Raw genomic sequence first — 23,528 nt, 5'->3', positions numbered from 1 at the left:
CCTTTTACATTAAGTGGTAGCCTCGGGCTTTTTAAATAGCTGAATTTAAAATTTCATATTTCTGCTTCAAACAAAAACAACCAGGGCCACAATTGCGCTCTTGTTAACGAACATTTTATATGCATGACTCAATTATTTTGCTGGGGGACTTCAAAATTAGAACAAAGCTCTTCAGTTTTCCCTACAACATTCAGCAATTAAAAATAGAAGTCAATCGAATGAAGGTAAAAGAGGATGCATCCTGTTTCTCTCATAATCCATAATTATCTTCCATGGAGATCATTTCTGCCTGATTGTCATAAAAAGCAATTTTATATTCATCTAGTGAGGCAAAAAATTAAACCAGATATTAAAGCCCAGAAACAAAAGAGGTTGGTTCAGAAACAAAAGGGTGGCTTGATGGTTGGGATGATGCTTGTCGCTGAGTGACAAGGACAGGAGCGATACCGGGAGCTGAGCTTCCACCTGGCAGTCACCTTGTCCCCGGGATCGTTCCTCTTGCACCCCTGACTCCCGCATCTGACATGGAAGCGGTCTTAGAACTAACTACTGTGGCTATTTAAAACATTTGTCCCAACCCGTTCTTATTATTCTTTAAATCATGCCAGGAACTTCCCTGCTGCTCTAGGCAAGCATCTAAAGATCTCAAGCCAAGGAGGTTGTATATGGGATAGTGTAGGGAGACGTGATCAAGGACTCCTGTGTTGTGGGGGGAACCACGCTAAGATACAATAGAAAGACCCAGCTTCGTTCTTCATTCCCACCGTTCATTCATGGGCTCCCAATTAAGGCTGATTATTTCCCATCTGAGCACTGGCGTGGGAAACCTGCATGACCAAGTTCAAACATGGCCCAGGGACCGTCTTCAGAGCTCTGTAATGTGAGCATGTGCCCACCCGAGCCGCCGGGTGGGGTTCTGAGCAGATGTCATAGCTCACTCCCACCCGGCTGGAAAGGGTGGCGGATCATGCAAGGTTTGGATCCCACTTTTTTAAAAAAAAGTTTTAAAGCTGAAACTTTGGAATGTGATCCTAAAAGTAATCCCAAACTAAGCTTTATCCTCATTCCTTCATAAGACGAACCCCTTATTCCAAAATGCTAAAGAAAATACTAAGAGACTTGCACTAATTCCCATTATTCCTCGTGACTAGCGCCAAGAAGGTGACAGGATGTGACGGCCTTTATGAGCCAATATTTTTTAAGGCAAGAGCATTGAACCAAGAAGAGCTTTGCAAACCTGTGCCACACACTACTTTCAGAAACATTTAAACGTAAGCTCCACTGAGAAAAGTTAATGCTCAGGGAATCCTGAGACTTGAACTTGGGAGATCAGCCTTTACCACAGGGGCTCGCCCCACCCAGTTTCTGAACGCTTCTGAAGCTGCCTTACCCCCCTACCATCATTCTGAGCCCCTGACAGCGATCCACAGGTGACTGTGGCTGCCTGATGCAGCCCCACGGGGCCTGGGAGCTGACTCGCTACACCTGACAGCTCGCTCGCGGGCCCCCGGGGTCGGGCTCTAACCCTCGTCTGCCTGTGACCCGGGCATTCAAGTTGGTCCCCAGCCTGGACACCCGTCATCCAAGATGACAAAGTAACTGGCCACCAACAGCGACGCTCCGGTGCTGGTCTTCATGGCATGGCTCCAGACGAAGCACTGGCCAAGGCTTCCCTGTGCAGAGAGTGTTTGGACATAAGAGCGCACGGCAAATTAATATAAACCGGATGGCTTGTCTCTCTCTGGAGCTCCGCAATTTTTTCTCGTTTCCGCGTTTACAATCACATGCCCGCTGGGCTTGCTGAAGGACTGCAGAGTCCCTTTCAGACCCTGCCTGTTGTGCTCAATTTCTTATGCCGCGTCGCCACAACGCTCCGCCGGCTTCTCTCAGCTCACAGAGCCTGGCACCTGAACGGAAATGGAATCAGATGGCACTTAATTCACCCACAGGTGTGTCTTTCCACGTATCACCCAGCACTGGGAAAGCCCAGAGAAAAACTGCCAGTAAGAGAGCCAACTTTCCACGAGAATTAAAAAAAAAAAAGTCTAAAAAGCATGAGAAATGGAGGCAAAAGGGATTTCTAAAGTATGGTTTTAAAGAAGACAAGATGACGCGGGAGCTGGTGCCAAGGGTCTGACGGCCGCTGGGTCGAGCAGGCCCCTGCAGACTGGCCGCGCAGAGTGGGGAGGCCGCTGAGCCCTCCTCCTGGCTGAGCCCCCCCGGGCATCACTGACCCTTGCCCAGGCGTCCTCTGCTGCCTCACCATGGCTTCGGGGCACCTGTAATTCCCAGGATGAAGGTCGTGCCCCTGCCCGAGAGCGCGACCCTCAGAAGGTGTGGAGAACGTGCCAGGCAGCAGTGATTCTCCGGGCTTGGCTAGTAAACTCGGGGCTCTGATTTTTCCAAGAAACAGGGGGAGGACTAGGCGGTGCAGAGGAAGGGTTTGTGCGGACTGCGAAGGGCTGAGGGCGCCCCTGGTCCACACTGTCACTTCCCACAGACCTGCCCTCCCTGGCGCTGCGAGCTCGGCCAAGGCCCTTCTCTGCGTACAGCTCCTCCAGCAAGCAGAACACGGCGCTGCGAGCCCACTTGTCCCAGGAGCCTGGCCTGCCCGTCACACACCCCTTCTCTCCCGGCCGCCCGAAGCGGGCCTGGGGATGCCGCCTCCGCGGCCGCGTGGTCTCGGCCTTCGCCCTCCATTCTCCGGGTCTCTAGTTTGGAAACAATTCAGCACTTGCGATCAAAAAAGCCATTTCATCTGCTTACCCCCATCTTGAAAACAAGCCGCGAGAACAATGGGCAGGGGGCGGGGAGAGACCTTCAAACTCTTTTCATTGTAAAGAAACGCGGGGGTGAATCCCAGGAAGGAGGCGTGCGCTGCCAAGGATGTGGCGCTTCCTCAGTGCTCGGTGGGAATGCGCTGAGCGAATTTCTAACAATTGAGCGCGGCCTCTGTGCGCCCAGAGTTGTTGTTGCTGTTGTTCCAGCCCCAGCTGGCCTGGGGGTCGTTCCCCCGAGGACTGCCGCGCCCCACTTCCAAGGACGCCTTCGGGAAGGGGGAGGGGAAGGGACACGGTCTAGGAACCCGGGCTGCCCACCGGGAAATTCTTCTCCCTGCCCTGAGGGAAAAGCCCACTGCGCCCTGTGTGGCACCCCGAAACCCCACCGCCCGGCGGAGTCCCCAGCTCTGCGGCCTTTTCCCCCGGACCTGTGACCACTTGGCGCCAACACTCCAGACCACTTTCTCAACCACAAGTACCGTTTGCGGAACAGAGTTAGAGGTGGAACAGGTGTAAGTGTGAAAGTTACCCGGATCTTTGTGTTTCCAGAACATAGAAAGTTCAAATTCTGGTGCGAGATGAAAGCCGCCCAGCTCCCCTCTCTCCAAGGCCAGTTTTGCTACTTCCCCCCTCACGGACCTTCAGTTCCCACGCAGCCACTCCTTGCCTGGAGTACTGACGAGCTTCAGTTTCCATCCCCAGTGCCTTGGCCTGTCCCGCAAACAGGGCCTTTCCTGTCCCTCCATGTGCCCAAATGTCACCTACCCTTCAAGGCAGGCTCAAATCTGAGCTTCCTCCCCCTCTTCCCAGCTGGAAGAAAATTCTTGCTTCTCTGCAATCCCAAATTATCCAACCCTCTCTAACCATAATGACCATTTACTACATAAGAACAAAGTTGCTTTTGTTCCAGTCAAGATAATAAGCTCCCTGTGGGCAGGGCCCTGAGCACTTAGCACAGAGCAATACACACACACGTGCACACACACACAGCGGATGTGCCATACATTCTAATGCAATGAACAAACCAGAGTGACCGTCACACACAAATAATGCTTAGTGAACACAGTTCGGACGTCAACAGCATCCAGACATGAAAATCATCCAAAGCTTGGAAGTAAGGCAAAAAGAAGACCGAGTGCCCTCTTGGTGCTGTGCTAGAACAAACTCCATCAAGCCAGCCGCAGGAAGGGCCAGCGGCCTCTCCAGGCCAGGAGTTAACTGGTTGTTAACTTTCTGTTTACTATTGGTTAGGGCTCAGCCGCTGCAAAGTTAAACATTAACTTAGAGAAAATGGAGACTTTATTTGCCCACATGTTATGGTTTATTACCCTGTGAGTCACTAACCAGCTTCACATCTAATTTAGCTACTTTATTCTAGCTTTCCTTCCCCTGCCTCAGGCATCCATTTCTGTATGTATCCGTTCCTGATACGTCGCTTTAAGCCGCCTTTACCATCTTCCTTGCTCCTTTACTAATGAGCTAAATAAACCTTCAGTGTGGACTCATCTGATTACTAGGTGAGTCAGAAGGTCAACTATTAAAGAATTACACTTTGAGAGTATTAACAAAAGTGAGTGAGGGGACATATGTAAAAAGAGGCACTGACATACTATTTGTCTAGTCAGAATTAAGTTTCTTGAATTTTACCTAGAATCATTTCCCAACTACCAAAGTTACTCACCCACCAACATTTCTTTCCATTGCAAAGAACTTATTAGTTGCAACCACAGTGAAAGGAATGGATATTCGGTACATGTTTCTAGAATAATTTCTACTGGCATGAATGTGTCTATTTGCCAGTCTGCTATTCTCAGTTAGTGGCTTTATTTGAGAGTCTGTATCTCAACTAAAACAGTAGCTAATCTTTTGAAATAAAATCTGCTTGTAAGTTTCTTGAATGACATATCTCACGTTTGAAATTACCGGTTACAGAATGCAACTTTACCTCATGTTAGGTCAAATAGCATTTTGTAAACTTAAGCCATGCCAATATTGCATCAGAAATGAGAGAGTTGTTTGGAAATTACTTCAGGTCATAATGGAAACCAGATACGAATGCTTTAACAAGTGACTAACTGGAATTGAATGAAATAATCACCTAATCCATAAAGCATTTGTAAGATTTTCCCATAAAACACAGGTCATTTTATTTTTAACTGAAGAGAAATAATTCTTTCATATTGCCCTAAACATCAAATGCCATCACATCATAAAAATAAAATACGGCTCCTGGATTGTTCCATTTTGTTCATCCACTTATTGCTATGACACATATTGACTTTGCCCTAGAAGAACAAAAACATTGCACTTACTCACTCTCATTCACAATGTTTTCTCATCAGCAAGACTCAAAAAATAACCCCTGGAGAGTTCATCACCAAAAGTGAATCCTTCATTGTGGTCCTCTAGCCCCCAGAACGGTGAGAGAAACAATTTCTGTTGTTTTATGTCATCCCCGTTTGTGGTTTGTTACAGCAGCTCCAGGAAACTACCGCCACCCTTTAAATAGTGCTGTTTGTTTTTCTGGCTGTTCCTTGTAAGGGTGATCAGAATCTCTACTATTCAGAGTGCTCGGGGAAGCTGCACGGGGGCTGTGACAGGAGGGGGGTAGGACAAGACCGCGGGTGGCGAAAAATTCTCTGAGGTTCTAGTTCCTTCCAGTTTCATCCACCTTATACATTTGACTTCTACAAAAATCTAATTAATTTTAGGAAGATTCCTATTCTAAACATGTAAAGGGTGACGGTATAAAGATCCCCGCTTAGCAGTGTTCATGTGAATACAGCACACGGAGATACTCACCTCGACATGTTGACAGGTTTGGATGAGTTTGGCCAAAAGGGTCTCCAGTTCTGTGTTCCTCTTAATAAGGTTGGTGAGGTTACTCTCTAAGTTTTGCTGTTCAAAAGAGAGAGGAAAAATATTATTCTGCATACTTTAATACTTTAATATACACAAAATTATTTAAAACTGGGAAAAACTGACATTTTCCAGAAACAGCAATGAAATCTATGCAGTTTCAAGTATTTATAGATTTAAACTTTTGAGAAGTTGCATTTAAAAGAACCTTTCAAAAATGGTCCAATTTCATTCTTTTTATTCCTGCTTCTTACTTGAACTCAGGTATATATAACTAGATCATTACTTATAGGTTACTTCTAGGTCATGAAGTAGGGAGAAAGAAAGGATTTCTATTCCTTTCCCTGCATCAGAAATGGCAATACTGTAAGGACTATATTCGCACACCAAGTAAACTGCTATTGGACTTTTGGGATTGGCCATCTCGTGGGCAGGCTGAGGTCGGTCCCTCAGAGGAAGGTTTGCATCATCCAGCCACTGCTGACAATATGGTCATTTATGGACATTAAAAAGAAGTCCTTTATTTGCTCAGTCCATTTTATTGTACACACTTCTACACTTTGCCGATCAAACTATCAATGCCAGATCCAATTTCCTTGAATGCTACATTTACTTGATCATTATCCTGCTTAAGAATCTAGAGCACACAATTTAAAGTCCCCTGCAGTGCTTAAATCTTACTTCCAGCCACAATAACCCTCTGTTATTAGTAAGAGACTTTAAGCATTGCCCACTGCTTCTCATTCTGCTCAGTCTTCATTTACACCATTCATTCATTCATTCATTCATTCAAGTATTTACTGAGCTTCTACTATATGTCAGACTCTGAGATAGACACCGGGGAAATAAAAATAAAAATACAGAGCTGGCTATACCACTGGGAGAGAGACACTAGCAAGAGAAGGGGGAGAGGCAGGGCTGCCTGGAGAAAGATTCCCAGAGGACAGTCATTTAGCTGAGGCTGGAAGGGGGAGTGGGGAGTTTTTGGTGGACAAGACGGGAAATGTCTTGGGGAGAGGGACTGGATGTGGAGGTGAGCCTGGAGGAGTGCAGTCCGCGGCAGGGACCAGAACCACGACACACCCCCAAGATCAGGGAGGGCTGAAAGGGCAAAGGATTTGGGGCCGCTGTGTATTTTAACACAGAGACAGTTCAAGAAACACAATGAAGCCAGAACAAAAGTGAGTTTCAGGAAGAAGCAGCGGTCCGGGATTTGTAATGCCCGCTGAGAAAAAAGATTAGGAATGAGCATGAGGGGTTTTAAAAATGACCGTTTCATAAAGGTGATCATTCATTCTGCTGTGAAAATTATTTCCTAAAATATTGACCCTTTCTGCTTTTGAAATTCTGGATTTAGAAAGGTCTATTCAAAAAAGAATCACTTTCATGGAAAGCACAAAACAGGTAAGTCATGCGCGGACAGCCCCCGGGTCCTCCCGCAGAGGACACGCATCAGCCTGCGGCCTGCCCGCCCGGCGCGCCGCCGTGTTGTGATTTCATTTCAGTGATCTCATGTGCCATTTTCAGTAAGTTCTTCATCACGTCTCCCTCTTCATGTTGAGTTCCTTTCTGTTCTTGTTCTCGGGATACAATTCCTTCCTTCGCAATTTCAGGAGACCTAAACAGGCTTACTTTTAAATTCTTTTGAGAAGAGGAAATTCCATTATTTCCTGGTGTTTGTATCACATTTATCTGTGTCTTGGGAATTCTGTCTGGAGCGCGTCTGCTGTGAGCTCTGCTCGCCGCCGGGCTGGGGGTTGGCACGGCCAGCCAGCTTGGGCGGGTTCTGGGGCTTCGGGGTGTCTCCTGAGGGGGCTCTCTCAAATGCGGGCTTTTGCTCTGACGCAGCCCCTCTGCTGCCGCCCAGCCTCTTGGTTCTATCTGGCTTCAGTTCCAGAGAAGGTGGGGGGTACCTCAGAGCCCAGCATGTACCTGGGGGTTCTGGCCTACAGGTGCATGGGGCGCTCTGAGGTTCCTGCCTTGTGCAGTGCACCCCTCGGGCCCCACGGCCTAGATCGTCTCCGCTTGTCACAGAGCCCAGCCTCAGCCTCCCTCACCATCCCAGAGCGTGTCCTGTTCTAGGAGACTGCGTGGCGTTTGAGCTTGGGTATCGTGCTTGCAACACGGGTTAAAATGTTCTGTCCACGCCTCATGCGGCCAGGACGCGAAGCAGACCTGCGTATTTCACCTAGACTGGAGGACCAGCCAAACAAATCTCCAGTTTGGGGTCTGAAACCCTCAAAATGTCTCAAATAGGAATGATTTAGAGGAGCAAAATGACTGTTTCTCACTCAAAGGAAGGAGGGCAATGAAGAAAACAAGCCAGGCAGACTGATTTAGATGCGACGTACACATGACGACGTTTGCGTCAAAGAAAAACTTGCTTTCAAAGCTGTTAAGAACCACAACGCCAGGCCTTTTCCTACTCTTTGGACTAAAGGAATTGCCAGGGCTGATCACTTTATGGTCACAGCCTGGAGACTGACTTCGAGGCGGTCCATCGTTCCGTGTCCTTGGTTTAGACATGACCACCATAAGGCATGTGTGTTGGCTTCTTTGGGCACCTTACTCTCAGGGAAGCCTTTTACTTTTGCTTTTGGCCGGCCTTCCGGAGCGGGAAACTTCTAGGGAAACACTTCATCCAACTGCTTACAGTTCTAAAGCTAGTCAGCAAAAGCGAGCCAAATAAATATAATCCAACACATTTCGACTTGACAAACATCTGCTTGCTTCTCCCTCCACTTATGAAGCATACATCATGGGTGAAACCTGTTTTTAATCAACTAATATGTAGACTAAACCCCGTGGTTTAAACACAGCACCCTGTCTAGATCCTCTGGGGTGACTCAAACTTACGTAGTACAAGTGGCGCTGGAGTCCGCAGACAATGCCTGAGCCGTCGGCAGCACAATCAAGGGAATGAAACTGGGAGAGACAGACCCGTTTGCAGGGGGTGCCAAAGGGCCCGGCAACACGTGTGAAGGGAGCCCCGGGAACCGGCAGGCAGCAAAAGCCAGTCCTGCGTGAGCCGCCGGCCGCAGCCCCAGCCCGGGACTTGTGCGGAGGCTGGAGAGACCTCGCCGTGTGGCGAACACCGCGGCCGCGCCCCGGGCCCTGCAGCTCCTCACGTTGACTGTGCTTCGGACAGACGAGAGAGAATGCTTTCTGGCATCCGTGTCTCGGGACTAAGTAGCTGTAAGTATCCACTTCCCTGCGGGCACAAGGCATCCTGCAGAGTGTCAAACAGTGTTCGTTTCCTGTTCTCCCTGGACAATGTCGATGTTTCTATTTCCTCATGAAGCCGGACTCGGCAGGCACCCAGGCGGCAGGCCTGGGGAGCCCTGTGGATGGGGAGTGAGGAGACAGGGGTTCCCCTGGACGCAATCTGCCACCCACCGCGTGCGGACTGATAACTCTACCCACCCGTGCCAGTTCCGGGCCGACGCGAAGGTGAACACACCAGGCGCTCACGAACGCCTGCTGAAAGCATGAATGGCGGGATCAAGCGTCCAGTTTGGTGTCCATGTACCAAGCCCCATGCGGGCCCTACCCCACGCCCTGGGCACTCACTATTCTCAAGCTTGCTCCTGACTTTGAGTGCTGGGGAGGAGAGGGGAGGCCGAGGCCTCTAGAAGCAGCCTCAACCAGCAATCACCGGCATTTGGTGGGTGAACAGCCCCACTTCCTCGGGCCGGTTGGGTGGGGCCACTGGGGCCTGTTCCATAAAATCTCTCAAAGAGTCCCCCCACTGGGAGATGCCTGGCGCCCAGAGCAGGCGCCCACAGCAGCAACCTGTTGGCGAGCACAGCCTCCTGCCACTTCCTTCCCACCTTCAGGCTCTGCTCCCTCACAGATGCTTCCTGATCTCCTCCCTATTCCAGTTTTTAGGGTCAGCTCCTGGGAGAAGGAAACTAAAACCTTTTCCACAGACACCCAAATCCTTTCTTTCTGATTGCTCCTTCTTCCAAGAAATAGGCAGATTAATGAAAGGTTGTGCTGCTTTTGAACGATATTTGCAAACACAAGAGATAGTTTTCTCTCCCCTCATTCTAACTTTTTCTGGAGCTCACAGATCCTCCAAATTCCAGGCTCTCAACCAGCACTGTCACTAGAAAATCATGTGAGCCACATTTTCAATCTAAAATTTCTAGTAGCCATAGTAACAAAAGTCAAAAGAAATCGGTAAAATTAGGCTTAATTATATATTTTACTCAGTTTCACATCTAAAATATTGTCATTTTCAACATGCAATCAATATTTTCAATAATTTAAAATGGATGAGCTATTTTCCTGTTTTTTCTTCCTTTCACTGGGTCTTTGGCATCTGGTGGTGTTTTACACATCTACACCTCTCAATCCACACCCACCACATTTTACACTCTCAGCTGCTACATGCAGCTAGTGGCTACATTGCTGGGCAGTACAGCACTAAAGCCGAGAAGAGAGGACAGCAAACTTTGCCTGGAAAGGGCTGGGTAGTAAATATTTTAGACTTAGTCAGTCACATGCTCTCTGTTGCATCTTCCCCATTCTGTGGCTCCTTCTGCATGAGAGCAGTCTTAAGCAATATGCACATGAGCAGGTAAGGCTGTGTTCCAATAAAACTTTATTTACAAAAACAGGTGGTGAGTGAGATTTGGCCCCCAGGGCAAGTGCCTTCCTGGGCCTGGGCACAAGTTTTTCCTTCTGTCTAGGCTGCATCTGCAGAGCAGAACGTTATTCTACTACCAAGGAGAAAGATGGCAGCCCTGGCATGTATTGAGTACCTGCTGGATCTCTACCATTGCTTGGTGACAAACTCATTATAAACTCCCAAATAGTCATTGTGGGAGCAAATGGCATGCAAAAGTAAATACTCATTGACTCCTTCTGAACTCTAATGCAGTCCATCAACTATCTAGCTAGTTCTGCTAATGATGACTCCACATTGTTAAAGCAACACTTGTGCCCTTCTGGGCTTTCTCATTGGTGACAGTGAATTGGAATGAAGAGGAGTCTGACAATCAAGAAGTGTTCTAAAGGAATGCATATGGCTCTTCCAGACCACAAGATTTCTGGGAAGGCAAATGCAACATCATTGAACTAATCTTTATCAACACAAATTTATTTAAATGGACTAGCAGTTATCATGGACAGATCGACTTCAAATTTTATCTAAAACCAAAGTCACATTGCTCCAAGCCCTAACACATAACCTCTTCCCCCGATGATTTTTTCCATAGGACTCTTACCTAGTGATAGGAAAGGATGTGCTAAGGGTCTCTGTGGGAAGGATAGCTTTTGTAAGTGTGCTGCTATTTGATGGAATTCAGCATGGTGCTCCCACCACCAGCACCACAAGAGGAAAAGGAATAGAAATGATTCAAGATAGTCCTTCTAAAGGCAAGCGTGGAAGGATGCACATTTAGTTTCTTAAGATTCAGCAAAAGATTGGGTCAACAACAAAACAAAAACAGGCAATGATAAATCAGAGACATCCTGTATGGAGGAGGGAGAGGGATCAGAAGGAGGGAGGTAGGAGCACCGGGGACTGAGGTGATGGTGCACGGTGCATTGGGGAAGGAAACTCTATGGGGACTCCACCTGAGGCTGGGGGGAAACAAATATTGTTTAAAAATGAACAACGATGTAAAAAATAAATTTAAAAAAATGTTGACTACAACAACAACAAAAAAGAAACATTGGGTCAAGTCAAACTTGTGAAAGACAAAGTTGTAAAACACATGTTGCTCCCCTGCATATTTTATGCCAAATGCCAAGATTAATTTTTCCTACGATTGCTTTTGTTTTGGGCAGACATTTTCATGTGCCATACACAATCGCCTTCATACTGGGTAGTTTTTAGAGTGGCCTCTGAGTTGATAAATGAACACTCCATGGCAGGTGAGCTGATTTTCCACCAGCCTCAAAATGAGCCTTTAGGCAGGGATATGGACACCAACTGAGCAGAGCAAAACCGGCTCAACAGACGAGCTTTGTGCGTTACATGCGCTGCCACCCAACCCAACAGCAAGGTAAGCAGACACAAATACCCCAAATTTTAGCCTTTGGAGACCTGCACCTAAGAGTCAGGTTGCAGGCAATTAACGGCCGGCCATTGAGCGCTACTATTAAAATGTATGCCTGAAACAGGAGATCGCAGTAATTTCTTTCGGATTAGTCCAGGCCTTCAGGAATGTTTGCTCTTATTCCGAAGTCAGTGCTTCAGAATGTCTTTAAAGTGTAATATTAAGTCTGGATTCCTTTCAAGGCAAACACAGATCGGGCTTGTTTCAGGCCATAATATTCAGAGCGACATTCGGGAACCACGTTTGTTGCCCTGACACCCAACACCGCCGCTCCCGCATCATCAGGACGTGGCCACGTCGAGGGCCACGATCTGTATATATTTTTTTCTTCTAGGAAACTTTAATCACGATCCTTAATATGAAAACACACCTTATTAACAATGCCACCTGCATCAAAGCATAAATTCTTTATATGTAACGAAACTCTTCAGATGTTTTAATTACATTGCAGGGATTTAAGGCTATCTTCAGGTTCAACTCCTAACACACCGCAAATATGTGTGATTTATGCAGGTTTTCTTTTTTAATGCCTTTTTTCATTGGTTATGATAGTTAACATTTCCAAATGGCCTGGCAAGACAGGTCGCCCAGGGAACTTCAAAAATATAATAAAACCTGATCTACATGCAAATTTAAGTCTAGTGTTCCATGGACTACAATTTAAGTCATTTTGATATGCAATACAGTATTTACCTTGTCAGGTTTTATGTGGTATTTCTGTATTAATGCCACAGAACCTGCTTCAGATATTTATAAATTCCATCGCCAGGAGTTCAGTATTTATTATTCTAATCTGGTAGTCAATAATATACAGAGAACGATTTTTAAATATTGTTTATGGTATAGAAGATCTTTCCCATTTTAATAGTGATAAATAGTATAGTTATATTCATTTAGTTATGATTTTAGCAGGCCCATGATGACTACTATTTCCAGGTATTGGAGGTGTGAACAGACTTTCCTGTTCACTCCTCATCCTCTCGCCCTAGCTCTGCCTATAATAACAGAGCTGACCCCTAAATACATTTGTCAGTTTTGAGAATCAATATTGAATGAAGAAAGCTAGACGATTAGGACCTGTTGAAAAATCTCTGACTTTTAAGTTATTTTCCAATAACGATCTCCACTGTAAAATTTATGCCTGGAGAGAAATGTTTCAGAGAAAATGACTACAGAGAGCATTTTGTAAGATTATATTGCATAGGTATAAGAGGCATGGATGGTCCAATTCAGCTGTTGCCTTTTTCCTGCCCATTTGCCCCTATTCAGCTTCTGATTTCTTCTCAGCAGAGCACTGGACTGCCAAGCATACCCATGGGGTTGACTCAAGAGAGGCAACCAATGCATCAGTCAAGACTCATGTGGTCAAGAAGTCCTGGCTGTCCACCCGGTTCACCATTAGTAGCCATGATGAGATCAGACAAGTCACTAAACTGCTGTCAAAGGCGAGCAATTGGCCTCCCTGGTGGCACAAGGGGTTAAGATGCAACCTATGAAGCTATCGGCAACTCCTGTAGCACGAGTTCGATCGCCAGCCAAGGAGCTACACACATGGCGCAGCAGACCTCTCCTGACTCACCCGCTGCTCCCTTCAGCAGTGTATTTCAGTCAGTCTGCCTGTTCTGCTCCCCACTCTGTCTCTGGTGAGTCCTCTCACCCCCCCACCTCTGTCCTGGACCCCAGTTCTTGTATGCATAAATAAATCTTTTTTTAAAAATGCGAGCAATTTCCTTATCTCTATAATGGGAGTATTTTCTGTTGACCTTACATAAGAGGACTGGCCGGAGAGTGATGGGCTGGCTTGCAACACTGCGCTCTCCCCTGGCTCCTGTTAATTACAGATGGAGACATGTTCTGTAACCAAGAGCAAGATGAGAACAGAAAGCTATCAGCATTAGTATTGTTCTGTGAGCTTGGTTATCTACCTATACTTCCAGAAAATAAACAGTAACCATCCTAATCTATGGTTACTAGAACTAAATGAAGTGGTTAATTAACTGAAGCAAAGCAATAAATAGGAGGGGGAATAGGAATTAGATGGAGACAGGATACGGGATATTGGAAAACAGACCAGTAGAGTTAATTATTTGAGCTCAAATGAAAGCTTCAAGTTGACCTCAACCAGGGGTCAGCAAAGCAGAGTCCACAGTCAAGCCCTGTGTAGCCTGCCAGCTAATAATGTTTTTTTGTTTTAAGACGATTTTAAAATACCAAATGTAAAATTTGGTGACATGTGAAAAGTACAAATATTCCACTTTCTGGGTTGAATGAGAACAAATGGACCCTCCCATTCGTTTCTGTGTTATCTGTTGCTGCTTCTGAGTCACCAAGGCCGAGTTGAGTACTTGTACTTACAAGCACTAAAATATTTACTATCCGGCTCTTAACAGAAAACTGCTGTGTCCTTAAAAAAAATCTCTTAAAAAAAGAATCCAAACACTTTTTTATTAACTAATATAGAGTGTTTTCTCTATTGATCCAAACCACTTTCAAATTTAAATATAATTCAATATGCTTAACATTTTTAGCCGCTGCTGTGAGAGGGTAGGCGTGTGCCTAAAATTTCAATCATCCTGGTGCACAAAATTCTAAAGGAGAAGACTCTTTCTTGGCTCTTTTTCTAAGCTACCAAAATTGTTTTTAACTCATAAAAAATAGCTTTCAATTATGGGTAGAATGCAACGAATAAATTCTTTTGTTCAGAGAAGCAGAAGGCAGACTGGGGAAGAGGAAGTCTGGGTCAGACATCGGTTCCAGGCTGCAAGAGCACGCTCAAGAGCAGGTGAGGAAGGCCTTCCACGATGATGAGTCGGTTGCCCGTCCTGCGAACAAGCGTAGGGCTGTATGTGCGCCAAATGTGCAATTACTCAATTGATTGCTGTTTCCATCAATTCCATTTTCCTCGGTCTCTTTTTTCTTAATCATAAAATACACCTCAAAGGAGGGCTTAGAGCCCTGGATAATTAATGTCTATAAAATCCCCTGATATTGATGGATGTCATACACGTTGTTTGTATATGTCACTTCAAGCTTTACTTCCTCCATCACTCAGAGATTGAATAATTTTGATCTTATCCCCTCTCTTCCGTCTTAAGTAGATGATGACATTGCCAGATACTCATTAACAAACATGTCCTGGCCTTTCTGCTTAAATAGGGTTTTAACTGATACCATCAAACATTTTTACCAGACCTGAATGTTGAATTAGTCTCACGGTGAATGCTTAGCCTTAGACGTATGGAAAATGCATTTTTTTTTTTTTTTGGTTTTAAGGTACTGTGGGAAGAGCAAATCTTTTTCGAAACCAGTAACTCAAACTGCAGCTATTTCATGTTAGTTGAAGTCAATATATTTCAAGCTAAACTATTTGAGTCTTTGATCTCATAATTTTGCATAGGTAATTACAATTTACTTTGTTTCTATTTTTATCTCCTCAAATTTGTAGACTTTAGAAGAATATGCCTTTTCTGGACCAGCTGCTGAAAATGATTATCAAAATTCAATACATGAGCAGCTTTGCTCTTGAATGTGTGGCATTCCCAGAGAGGGTTCACATTGTCGGCAAATTCATCTCCCCACTGGGTGGTGTAAAATGTATTAAAACCAAGGGAGGTTGCACTCTTCGGCTCAAAGAAAAAAGTAGATTAAAATTCCATTCTACCCAAAGTGGGTCTGGTCTGCTAAGAATTAACAAAATCAGTGTTCAGGAAGAGCATTCCTTTTTTGGGACAGTCTAGAAAATCAGAGAATAGGAAAACATGCCATTGTTTCTCAGCCCCAAGTAACCTTCAAAGAGAGACTCTTCCCTGAGTTTCAGATGGGCTGGAATCTCACATTCCACGAATTCACTGCATCCTTCGTCCCTGACTTCACCGCCTTTATGCAGCCATTTCCTCCATGTTCAGTAGGACTGATGCGGTCTTTGTCTAATCGAGTTGATTTTAATTGAGTTGAAGTGAAAGAAACAGGGAGGTTTGGAAGGAATTAAGAGGGTGATTGACTCTTACTCTGAGCGAGAAACTCCCATCTCTTGGGGGAAATGTATGACTATGAAACTCAGCTGACACCCTCTTCTAAGTAATCAGAGTCTGAATTACAGAGTCTGAATTTAGTGTAGGGGGAGATCCAGGAGATGGGATCTTCAAAACTCAAGAGACACAATATGCAGCCACCAAGTGTAAGACTGTAGCTCAAAATTGAGAAATCAGGTGACTAAGTCATTCATTGGATTGTGAGAGTGTGAACAAAAATAATCTATTCAATTTACTGGTTTTCCATAGGAAGATTTTTATTCAAAATAAAAGGAATATTTTTGTAATAAAATATATGTCTAGAATAAATACAGGAATACAATTATAGATGGGTATAACTAGAAGTGTGAATTCATGTGAATTTATCACAGGCAATGCCTGTGATTATTACTGTTGAAAAACTTAGACAGCTTTTTTTGGCTTGCAAATATAAGGGAAAGCTTTGCTAGAGCATTCAAATATTCCTAAGGTCTAAAAGAACTCCTGGAGGGTCATCCTCAATTTATACTTTGCCACAGATTTAGTATCATAAAAATTTGGCTTGTTGATTTTAACAGAAATGATCTCACCAGAAATGTAACGGAGGTATACATTATACATACCACAGATGTTTCTCATTCAACAAGATTTTTTATATGTCAAATCAAAGATTTCAAGGGAAAATTAAGAACTTTGATGATGAAAGAATAGCTTCCCTGCCCTGTCCAGATTCTTTCAAAGGTCAGCTCAGACAGCAGAATGGCCCTGAAGACTACAAACTCCTCTACAGGCTTAAAGGTAAAACGCAGATATTTGCAGTGATGGAGACCGCAGTGAGAGCACAAATTCCTTGCATCTCTGTCCACAGTATTCTCTCCCTTTTAGTTATGGCCACCTGTCTGCTAGCAAAGCAAACAAGCAAACAAACAAAAACCCCTGGAGAGTTATTTAATTTGCAGAGCTTTAAAAGAAAATATTAAGCCATTTTCCCAGAGTTGGTTTGTGTATACACGACTAAAGACAATTTAAGGGTCAACGTATTTCGGAAATGAACTAATTTTCCTGGAACATATTTTAGTTTACATATACACTGTTTTGCTAAAGAGGAAGTCAAAGAATAAATGTCGCTTCAAAAAAAACCTTTAAAGCTATTTGCTTTTAACCCAGCAAGAGAAAACTGTCTCATATTCAGACAACTGGGAAGAGGCTTGCTGGTTAGAACAATCATGGATGGCCAAGTCTCGTCCTAACCCCTACAGTCCAGGACAGGGCCCAGGCATCCTCAAAACAATACAAGGAGCAACTAGCAGCAGCAACCTCACCAGGGAGCTGGTTGGAAAGGCAAATTCTTGGACTTGCCCCAGACCTGCTGAATCAGACCCTAGAGGTGGGGCCTAGTAGGCTGCTTTAATAAGCCCTCCAGGGGATGCTGATGAGTGCTAGAGCTTGAGAACCACTTGAATGTCATAACATTCCTCTTTGGGGGAAGGGGTGTTAAAATTGATAAAGGGGTGAGACGCTAAGGGGTGGGGGTGACTCCTCGGCTGGCTACATCGTCCCTCGGGGCCACCTTTTGATCCTGTTATGCAATCTTTACCATCAGGCCCTGTTCTTGGGTCTTGCCCCAGCTCCCCCAGTCTGTGCTGGGGGACAGTGAGCATAACAGAAGAGGGCACTGCACAAGCATCGTGGGATATCAGGCAGGACTAGAGAATTCGGGAGGAGGCCGGCTATGACCAACTTCATGGCACACGGAAGGTTCAGGAATGGTTGTGTGCCTCGGTCAAGCAAGCTTTTTATCCCATCACCACTGGCAATTCTGAATTGTTTTTTTGTAATAAAAACATAGAACTCAGATGTTCCAAAGGTGCCGGGGGAAAAAAAAATCAGTCTTGATGAAGTTGCCCCAGTGATACCTATAATTGTTCTTTAAAAAATTAAGTGGTGGGCCTCCCTGGGTGCAAGGGGTTAAGATGCAACCGATGAAGCTGTCCGCAGCCTCTGCAGCACGAGTTCAATCCCCAGCCAGGGAGCTGACCCACATGGCACAGCAGACCTCTCCTGTCTCCCAGCTGCTCCCCTCAGGAGTGTATTTCAGTCAATCTGCCTGTTCTGCTCCCCATTCTCTCTGGTGAATCCTCTCACCCTCCGCACCTCTGGCCTGTACCCCAGCTCTTGTATGCATAAATCAATAAATCTTTAAAAAAATTAAGTGGTGCTGAAAGGGGGCGAGGGCAGTCAGCCAGTAGAAGACCCAAAGTCATCTGTTTATGATGAAAAAATAATGCCCCCACCCCCCGCCTGGAGTCAGCGCCTCCTTGCCACAAAATGCATGAAACTGAAAGCAAACACGATAAACTTTGCTCTCAGGACTTTTTAGTGTGACTTCTGTCACTTGATTTTCAAATGCCTGTGATGTTGGTCAACCACAGTGACAGGACACTCCAGGGGGGGCAGAATGTTAACAATATGACATCAGAGACAGCTGGACAATGAAATGGCAGGAGCAAATTGTCCAGTGGAGGCCCGGCCTCCCACTGACCACTGTCTTTTTCCAGTGTGTTACTTTTGATTAGAATAAAGTGTCACTTATACAGCTAATGAATAAATTTCAAATCAAACGCGTTTGCTACAGTTCAAGTCAGATGTCAGCACCACCTAATTTTGCCTGCAAGCAGGTTCTCATGAGAAGGTGTTCTTTCCTTCGCCAGATAATTATGACAAAACAGTGACTTCAGCAAGCACGTTCTCTTTTACAGCCTCAACTCTCTGCTCTGTCCTAATAATATTCAAATTTTGATCTCAGATCTCAGGTCTCACCTAGGCTTTGCTCTCTCATTCCCACCTCACCACCAAGGCCTAGCTTTGACAATCCCCTGTTACTTGAAACCCAGCTTCTTAACATCATCTGCCCCTTTGAAATTTCTTTCCACTTTGTAATCTTTGCAGAGGATATTACCATTCTCCGGGCTAGAGTGCAACATAACTTGGCGTTTGACCTCTCCTTCCTGCCTCTGTTAATTAGTCTCTAAGGTTTTTTGGTTGTTCATTAAAAGACCCCTTGGCTTTGGCCTTCCCTTCTCTGCCTGCAGCTACAATCTCCTGTCTAACCATCTACTGTCATGAATTGCTGGTTTTCCTTTGGCTATTTTTTGGCCCAGTCAAGGGGTCCATGTGTGGTCAAAGAACCTTGCCAGTAAGCTTGTATTAGACACTCTCACATTCTCAAAGGTCCAAGCTCAAACTCCTAGGTTGATATGCAAAGTCCTCAAACCAACAGTAGGTTCAGAATTTCCCCAGCAGAAAAAGCTATGATCACCCAACAGCTACGATGAACACCCAACTTCATTTAAACTGATTCCTTACTGGCCAATAACTGCCATGTTTATTGCTGCTTCTGAGCTGGTTATATCTTTCGCTACCCCAGAATTTATTTCATCCCCCCACAGAAGCTCAGAATCTAGCAGAGGGGCTAGTTGTGCTCACTCGATTTAAAAAAAAAAATACATGAATAATATTAATGCAACTGAAGATTTCCTGTCTATAGCAGAAGTCACATAAAGCCAAATCTTAATTCTACTTAGACACTGGATAGGAATATATGATACATTTCTGAAGACTTCAATACCTATTTGAGACATCAAGCCAGAGTTCACTATATTATAAAAACACTCTGATTAAATTAGTTTCATAAATTGCTCCCTGGCCAAGGAACTATCTACTACTCAATAGACCAGACAATAAATCTTAGACTATAGGTGCTGACAGGTATAAGATGATTTATTGAACTGCAGGACAAGGCATTGTGAAACACTACTAAGAAAATATACATTCTCTTCCAATGCAACATTATTTTACTTAATGAAAGCAATTTAGGAGGAAACTGGGCTATTAAAATAATAGCAAACACTTCCCATACATCTCTAATTCTATATATTAAAAATAATCCAGGAATGAAATCATTAGATAGTGTTTCTGGCTGTAGATCAGACGGCTGACTTACTAATGAGCCATCTTCCTAAAATAAAGCCCATCTTGGTCTGGTAATAATCAGGGAATTTACACTAGCCATGACCTCCAGTATTGCTTCAACCACGTGTTCGCACTGTGACTTTTACTTTTATCTGATTTTGCTTTGCAAATGCTAGTTCATTTTACATAATGATAATGAGAGAAAACGGGCCCCCTATTTAACATTCTCTCCAAGATTGAACTCATTGAGCACGGCTTCCTCAATGTTACCCCTTAACCAGCTTCTTGAAAATGAAAGCCAACACTCTGCAGCTACAGTTTCTTCAATAGCCAAACTGTCAAAAACTTAAATTAAAAATGTATCTAAGGGGACCTTTATGTCAGCTTAATGAAAAATGGCATCCTTGGTGCTCAGGATACAAAGGTAACATGGCGTGCCCTTGGAGAGGTTGGTGGGATCATGGTATAACGCACAGGTGCAGCACAGGTGCAGCAGCGTGGCGGCGTACCCAGAGGAAAGGCACATTTTGTTTTGTCAAGATGGACTTCTAAGATAGATCAGTCATGGAGTGTGATGCATTGATTCCAAGTATGAGAGTCAGTTTGTCCTTGGATGTCTGAGATCCACTATCTCATCCTTGGGGTCCTAGATCATGATCTATTATTTCAATTTAGATGGTTCCCTTCAAGCTGAATACATGCTGTGGGCAATGAGGATCCCGCCCAATCCATTTGATGGGCGTTATATCTCCCCGTGCTGGTGTCCTCCGGTAACTCGTTCCAAGACTCCCCCTGCTGCTTCTAACTCGAGGACTGCAGGTAGCCAGTCTCATGAACTCCCTGAGGAGGGGTATCCCAAGGACATTAGAGCACGACTCCTGTCTCTCTTTTCCCATTGGATTCAAAGTGCCTAGCGCCAAGCTTCTGACAGTAGATTCTCAACAAATATTTGCTAAGGGAGTGGCCGGATGGGTGGGTGAGTGGGTGAGTGGGCGGATGTATGGGGGAGGGCAGGTGAGTGAGGGCAGAGTTTGATACTTTAGTCCCAAATCCTGAGAATGCATGTAGGGGTGCAGTGTTCTCAGCTTAGAGAGCTATGCTGGTGTGGTCTGGGAGGAGTTGGAAGACTTTCCAGTTCTCTGAGATGGACACTTCTCATTCTATTGAGAGCTTTCTGGAAGGATGGCATTCTGACATCCTGTGGAACGTACCAAAGGCAATAGGCCTCTTTTTCTGTCAAAGCCCGCCTCATCTCCTGGCCGTGTGCTGAAAGGGAGTCACTGCGGGGCCACATTTTCTCGCTGCCAGGAAAGCTGCTACCCGTGTTAGCAAATGAAATGAGTAATCACTTGTTTTTGAACAGACACAGAAAACACTGAGTTCAGGAGACAGTAAAAGGCTTGCCTGCAGTAATTTACAACTGGTTATTACAACTTCTCAATATCTGCAATCACTAGCCCTAAATCTTGAATCTGAAGAAAGCATTATTCCCAGTGTATCGAAGCAGGCGGTACGCACGCCAGCCCTTACGTCCATCAACATTGAAAAACAGGAAGTTGTCACTTGACTGGCATCTTCTTTCCTTTAGCCCAAAAGTACAATAAAGGTTTTAAAAGGAGGACGATGAAGTAGTTTTCCATTACCTGCAATTTGCAGCATAGCAAAGCTCCGAAATCCATAAGCCTGGGCACTACTAGCTTAGTGTCCATCTCAAGAAGCATCTTCGAAATGTAAAATGAAATTGCAAAATGAGTTCAAATCACAAAATAAAAAACAAAAATCCCAAGCATGGATTTTTGGAGCACATAAATGAAAAGTAGAATAAAGGAACAAATGTGGCGCGTGGGAGGATGAGCATTGTAAGGGAGAAAGACTATTTCAAAGATTTTGGGGATGCTCCTTTGCTAGGCATTTCCACCAGATTTTTCAGACCTAAGCAGGGGCCCCAGAACTGTGGTTCATTTATTTCCAAGAGCTATTTGACCATTGGTCGTGAGAGTCAAATCTATCAGAGGAATTTTATCGCCACTGATAGAACCTAGTATGGACAGTGTTCTTACCGCCTAGAATGGAATTTGGCAAAATCATTGGCCCTTTAAAATGGTTAACAAACTTCTGGATCCTATCAGTTAAATTCTTCATACAATTTTCACCTAAATCAAACATTACAAATGTATAGCTAGAAGGCATGTTAAAAAAAAAAAAACAAAAAACACAACCCTCAACTGTATATATTATAACAGTTAATGTGTTTTGCAGATTTTTTTTTAAGGCTGGGATGAATCCAAATTGACCATGTGTATGCTGTCTTTGGCAATCACATAGTTTTCTAAAACAATTATAAAAATAAAAGAAACATTTGCTCATTGCTACTAGTGTACACAATGTCTCCAAAGGGTACTTTGTGCTGTTGGAATAGATGTTCAAGACCTTCAAAAATGTGTAGCATATTATTTACCAATGTCTACAAGTTGTAAGACATGAAAAGTCAGGGGCAGGACTGGGTGGGGAACTTGGACTTCATGTGGTAATTAACAGCAGAAATAGTGTCTAAACAAAAAGCTGAAGAATAAAAGGGTTGGACTTGAAACTGTTGCTCTTAATGCATTCTTCCTCTCAACTACTATATATTGATAGTTTAGAAAGAAGACTGAAACCAAAAAATAGGATCACAGATTCAACCTAGCAGCCAGGTTACTGGGTAGTAACCTCCTTAATAATGGAGGGATCTTGGTGCTAATCTATTTGTGTTCCCATCTGGACACTGAGTACGATCAATAACATTGTGGAACATCCTGGAACACTACTTCAGACTCAACAAATTTCCAAGATACTCCAAACAGGTCACACTGGAAGGCACCATCATACTGACATTTGAATTTGCTTTTTTTGGATTAAAAAATTTTTTTAGCGCAATTCTTTTCCAGTTCATTAAGTGGAAGGATTAGTTCTACTACCACGCACCAACCAATCATCTTTCCCACACACTCGCTGGTACATAAATCTTCCTGATAATATCCTGGCAACAAAGTCTACTGACTTCTCATCCAATTAGGAGTGTGTTAAGCATTTGTCAGCTTCACAGATTAACTATTGACCACGAGATAAATCTCAACACCTTTGACAATATTCGATTTAAAAAAAACAAATTTCATCACCCCACAAGCAGTATTGAGAACACACCCAGGTTCTCATTCTTCTTTATAGCACCATCATTTTCCATAAATTGATCCTGAGTTTATCTGATTTTAAAGCACTTGGTTGTTCTAGCCTGGCTAGAGAGGTGGGCTAGAATAAGGTAACAGCCTATTTATTTAGAACTGGAGGTGGTGGGGCCTTCCCGGTGGCGCAGCAGTTGAACGCTGGGTTGCGAAGCTGCCCGCAGCCTCTGCAGCACCGGTTCGATCCCCGGCTGCTCCCCGGCCACTGGAGGAGGGTCCCACATGGCGCGCAGACCTCTCCTGCCGCCCGCTGCTCCCCTCAGCAGTGTACTTCGGTCCTTCTGCCTGCTCTGCTCCCCGCTCTGGCTCTTGTGAATTTTCTTACCCTCCCATGCTTCTGACTGTACCCAGTGCATGTATAAATAAATAAATAAATCTTTAAAAAAAAAAAAAAAAAAAAAAAAGAACTGGAGGTGGTGACCGTTGTCTCCACGCAGCCCTCCTCACACAACAGGAGTCAGAAGAGAAACTAGAAGTTGGGTTACTAGTCTCGCAGTCACAACAGTGGCTGCCATTTGTTGGCCATATCCTGCATGCCAACTATTTTGCATATTTTGATCTCATCCTCTTAATGATGCTATAAGGAATGAATTGATACCCTAAGCTTTATTAATGGAG

At 44.5% G+C, this 23,528-nt stretch overlaps 1 protein-coding gene across 6 annotated transcripts in view; it reads right to left on the bottom strand.

Annotated features, from left to right (window-relative positions):
- Window positions 1–23,528, bottom strand: part of MID1 (midline 1) — a 338,728-nt gene that overhangs the window by 57,652 nt on the left and 257,548 nt on the right. For all 6 annotated transcript variants that reach the window (XM_054695859.1, XM_054695858.1, XM_037512723.2 and 3 more), the window contains exon 3: window positions 5,583–5,678. In XM_054695859.1, coding sequence (XP_054551834.1) covers window positions 5,583–5,678 — 96 coding nt within the window. The remainder of the gene's footprint in view (window positions 1–5,582; window positions 5,679–23,528) is intronic.

The sequence above is a fragment of the Talpa occidentalis genome, unplaced genomic scaffold, assembly GCF_014898055.3.
Source record: "Talpa occidentalis isolate TD23 unplaced genomic scaffold, MPIMG_talOcc4v2.1 talOcc4.15, whole genome shotgun sequence".
Taxonomy (NCBI): Eukaryota; Metazoa; Chordata; class Mammalia; order Eulipotyphla; family Talpidae; genus Talpa; species Talpa occidentalis.
The sequence above is the reverse complement of the archived record's forward strand: the minus strand, read 5'-3'. Positions and strand labels throughout refer to the sequence as shown.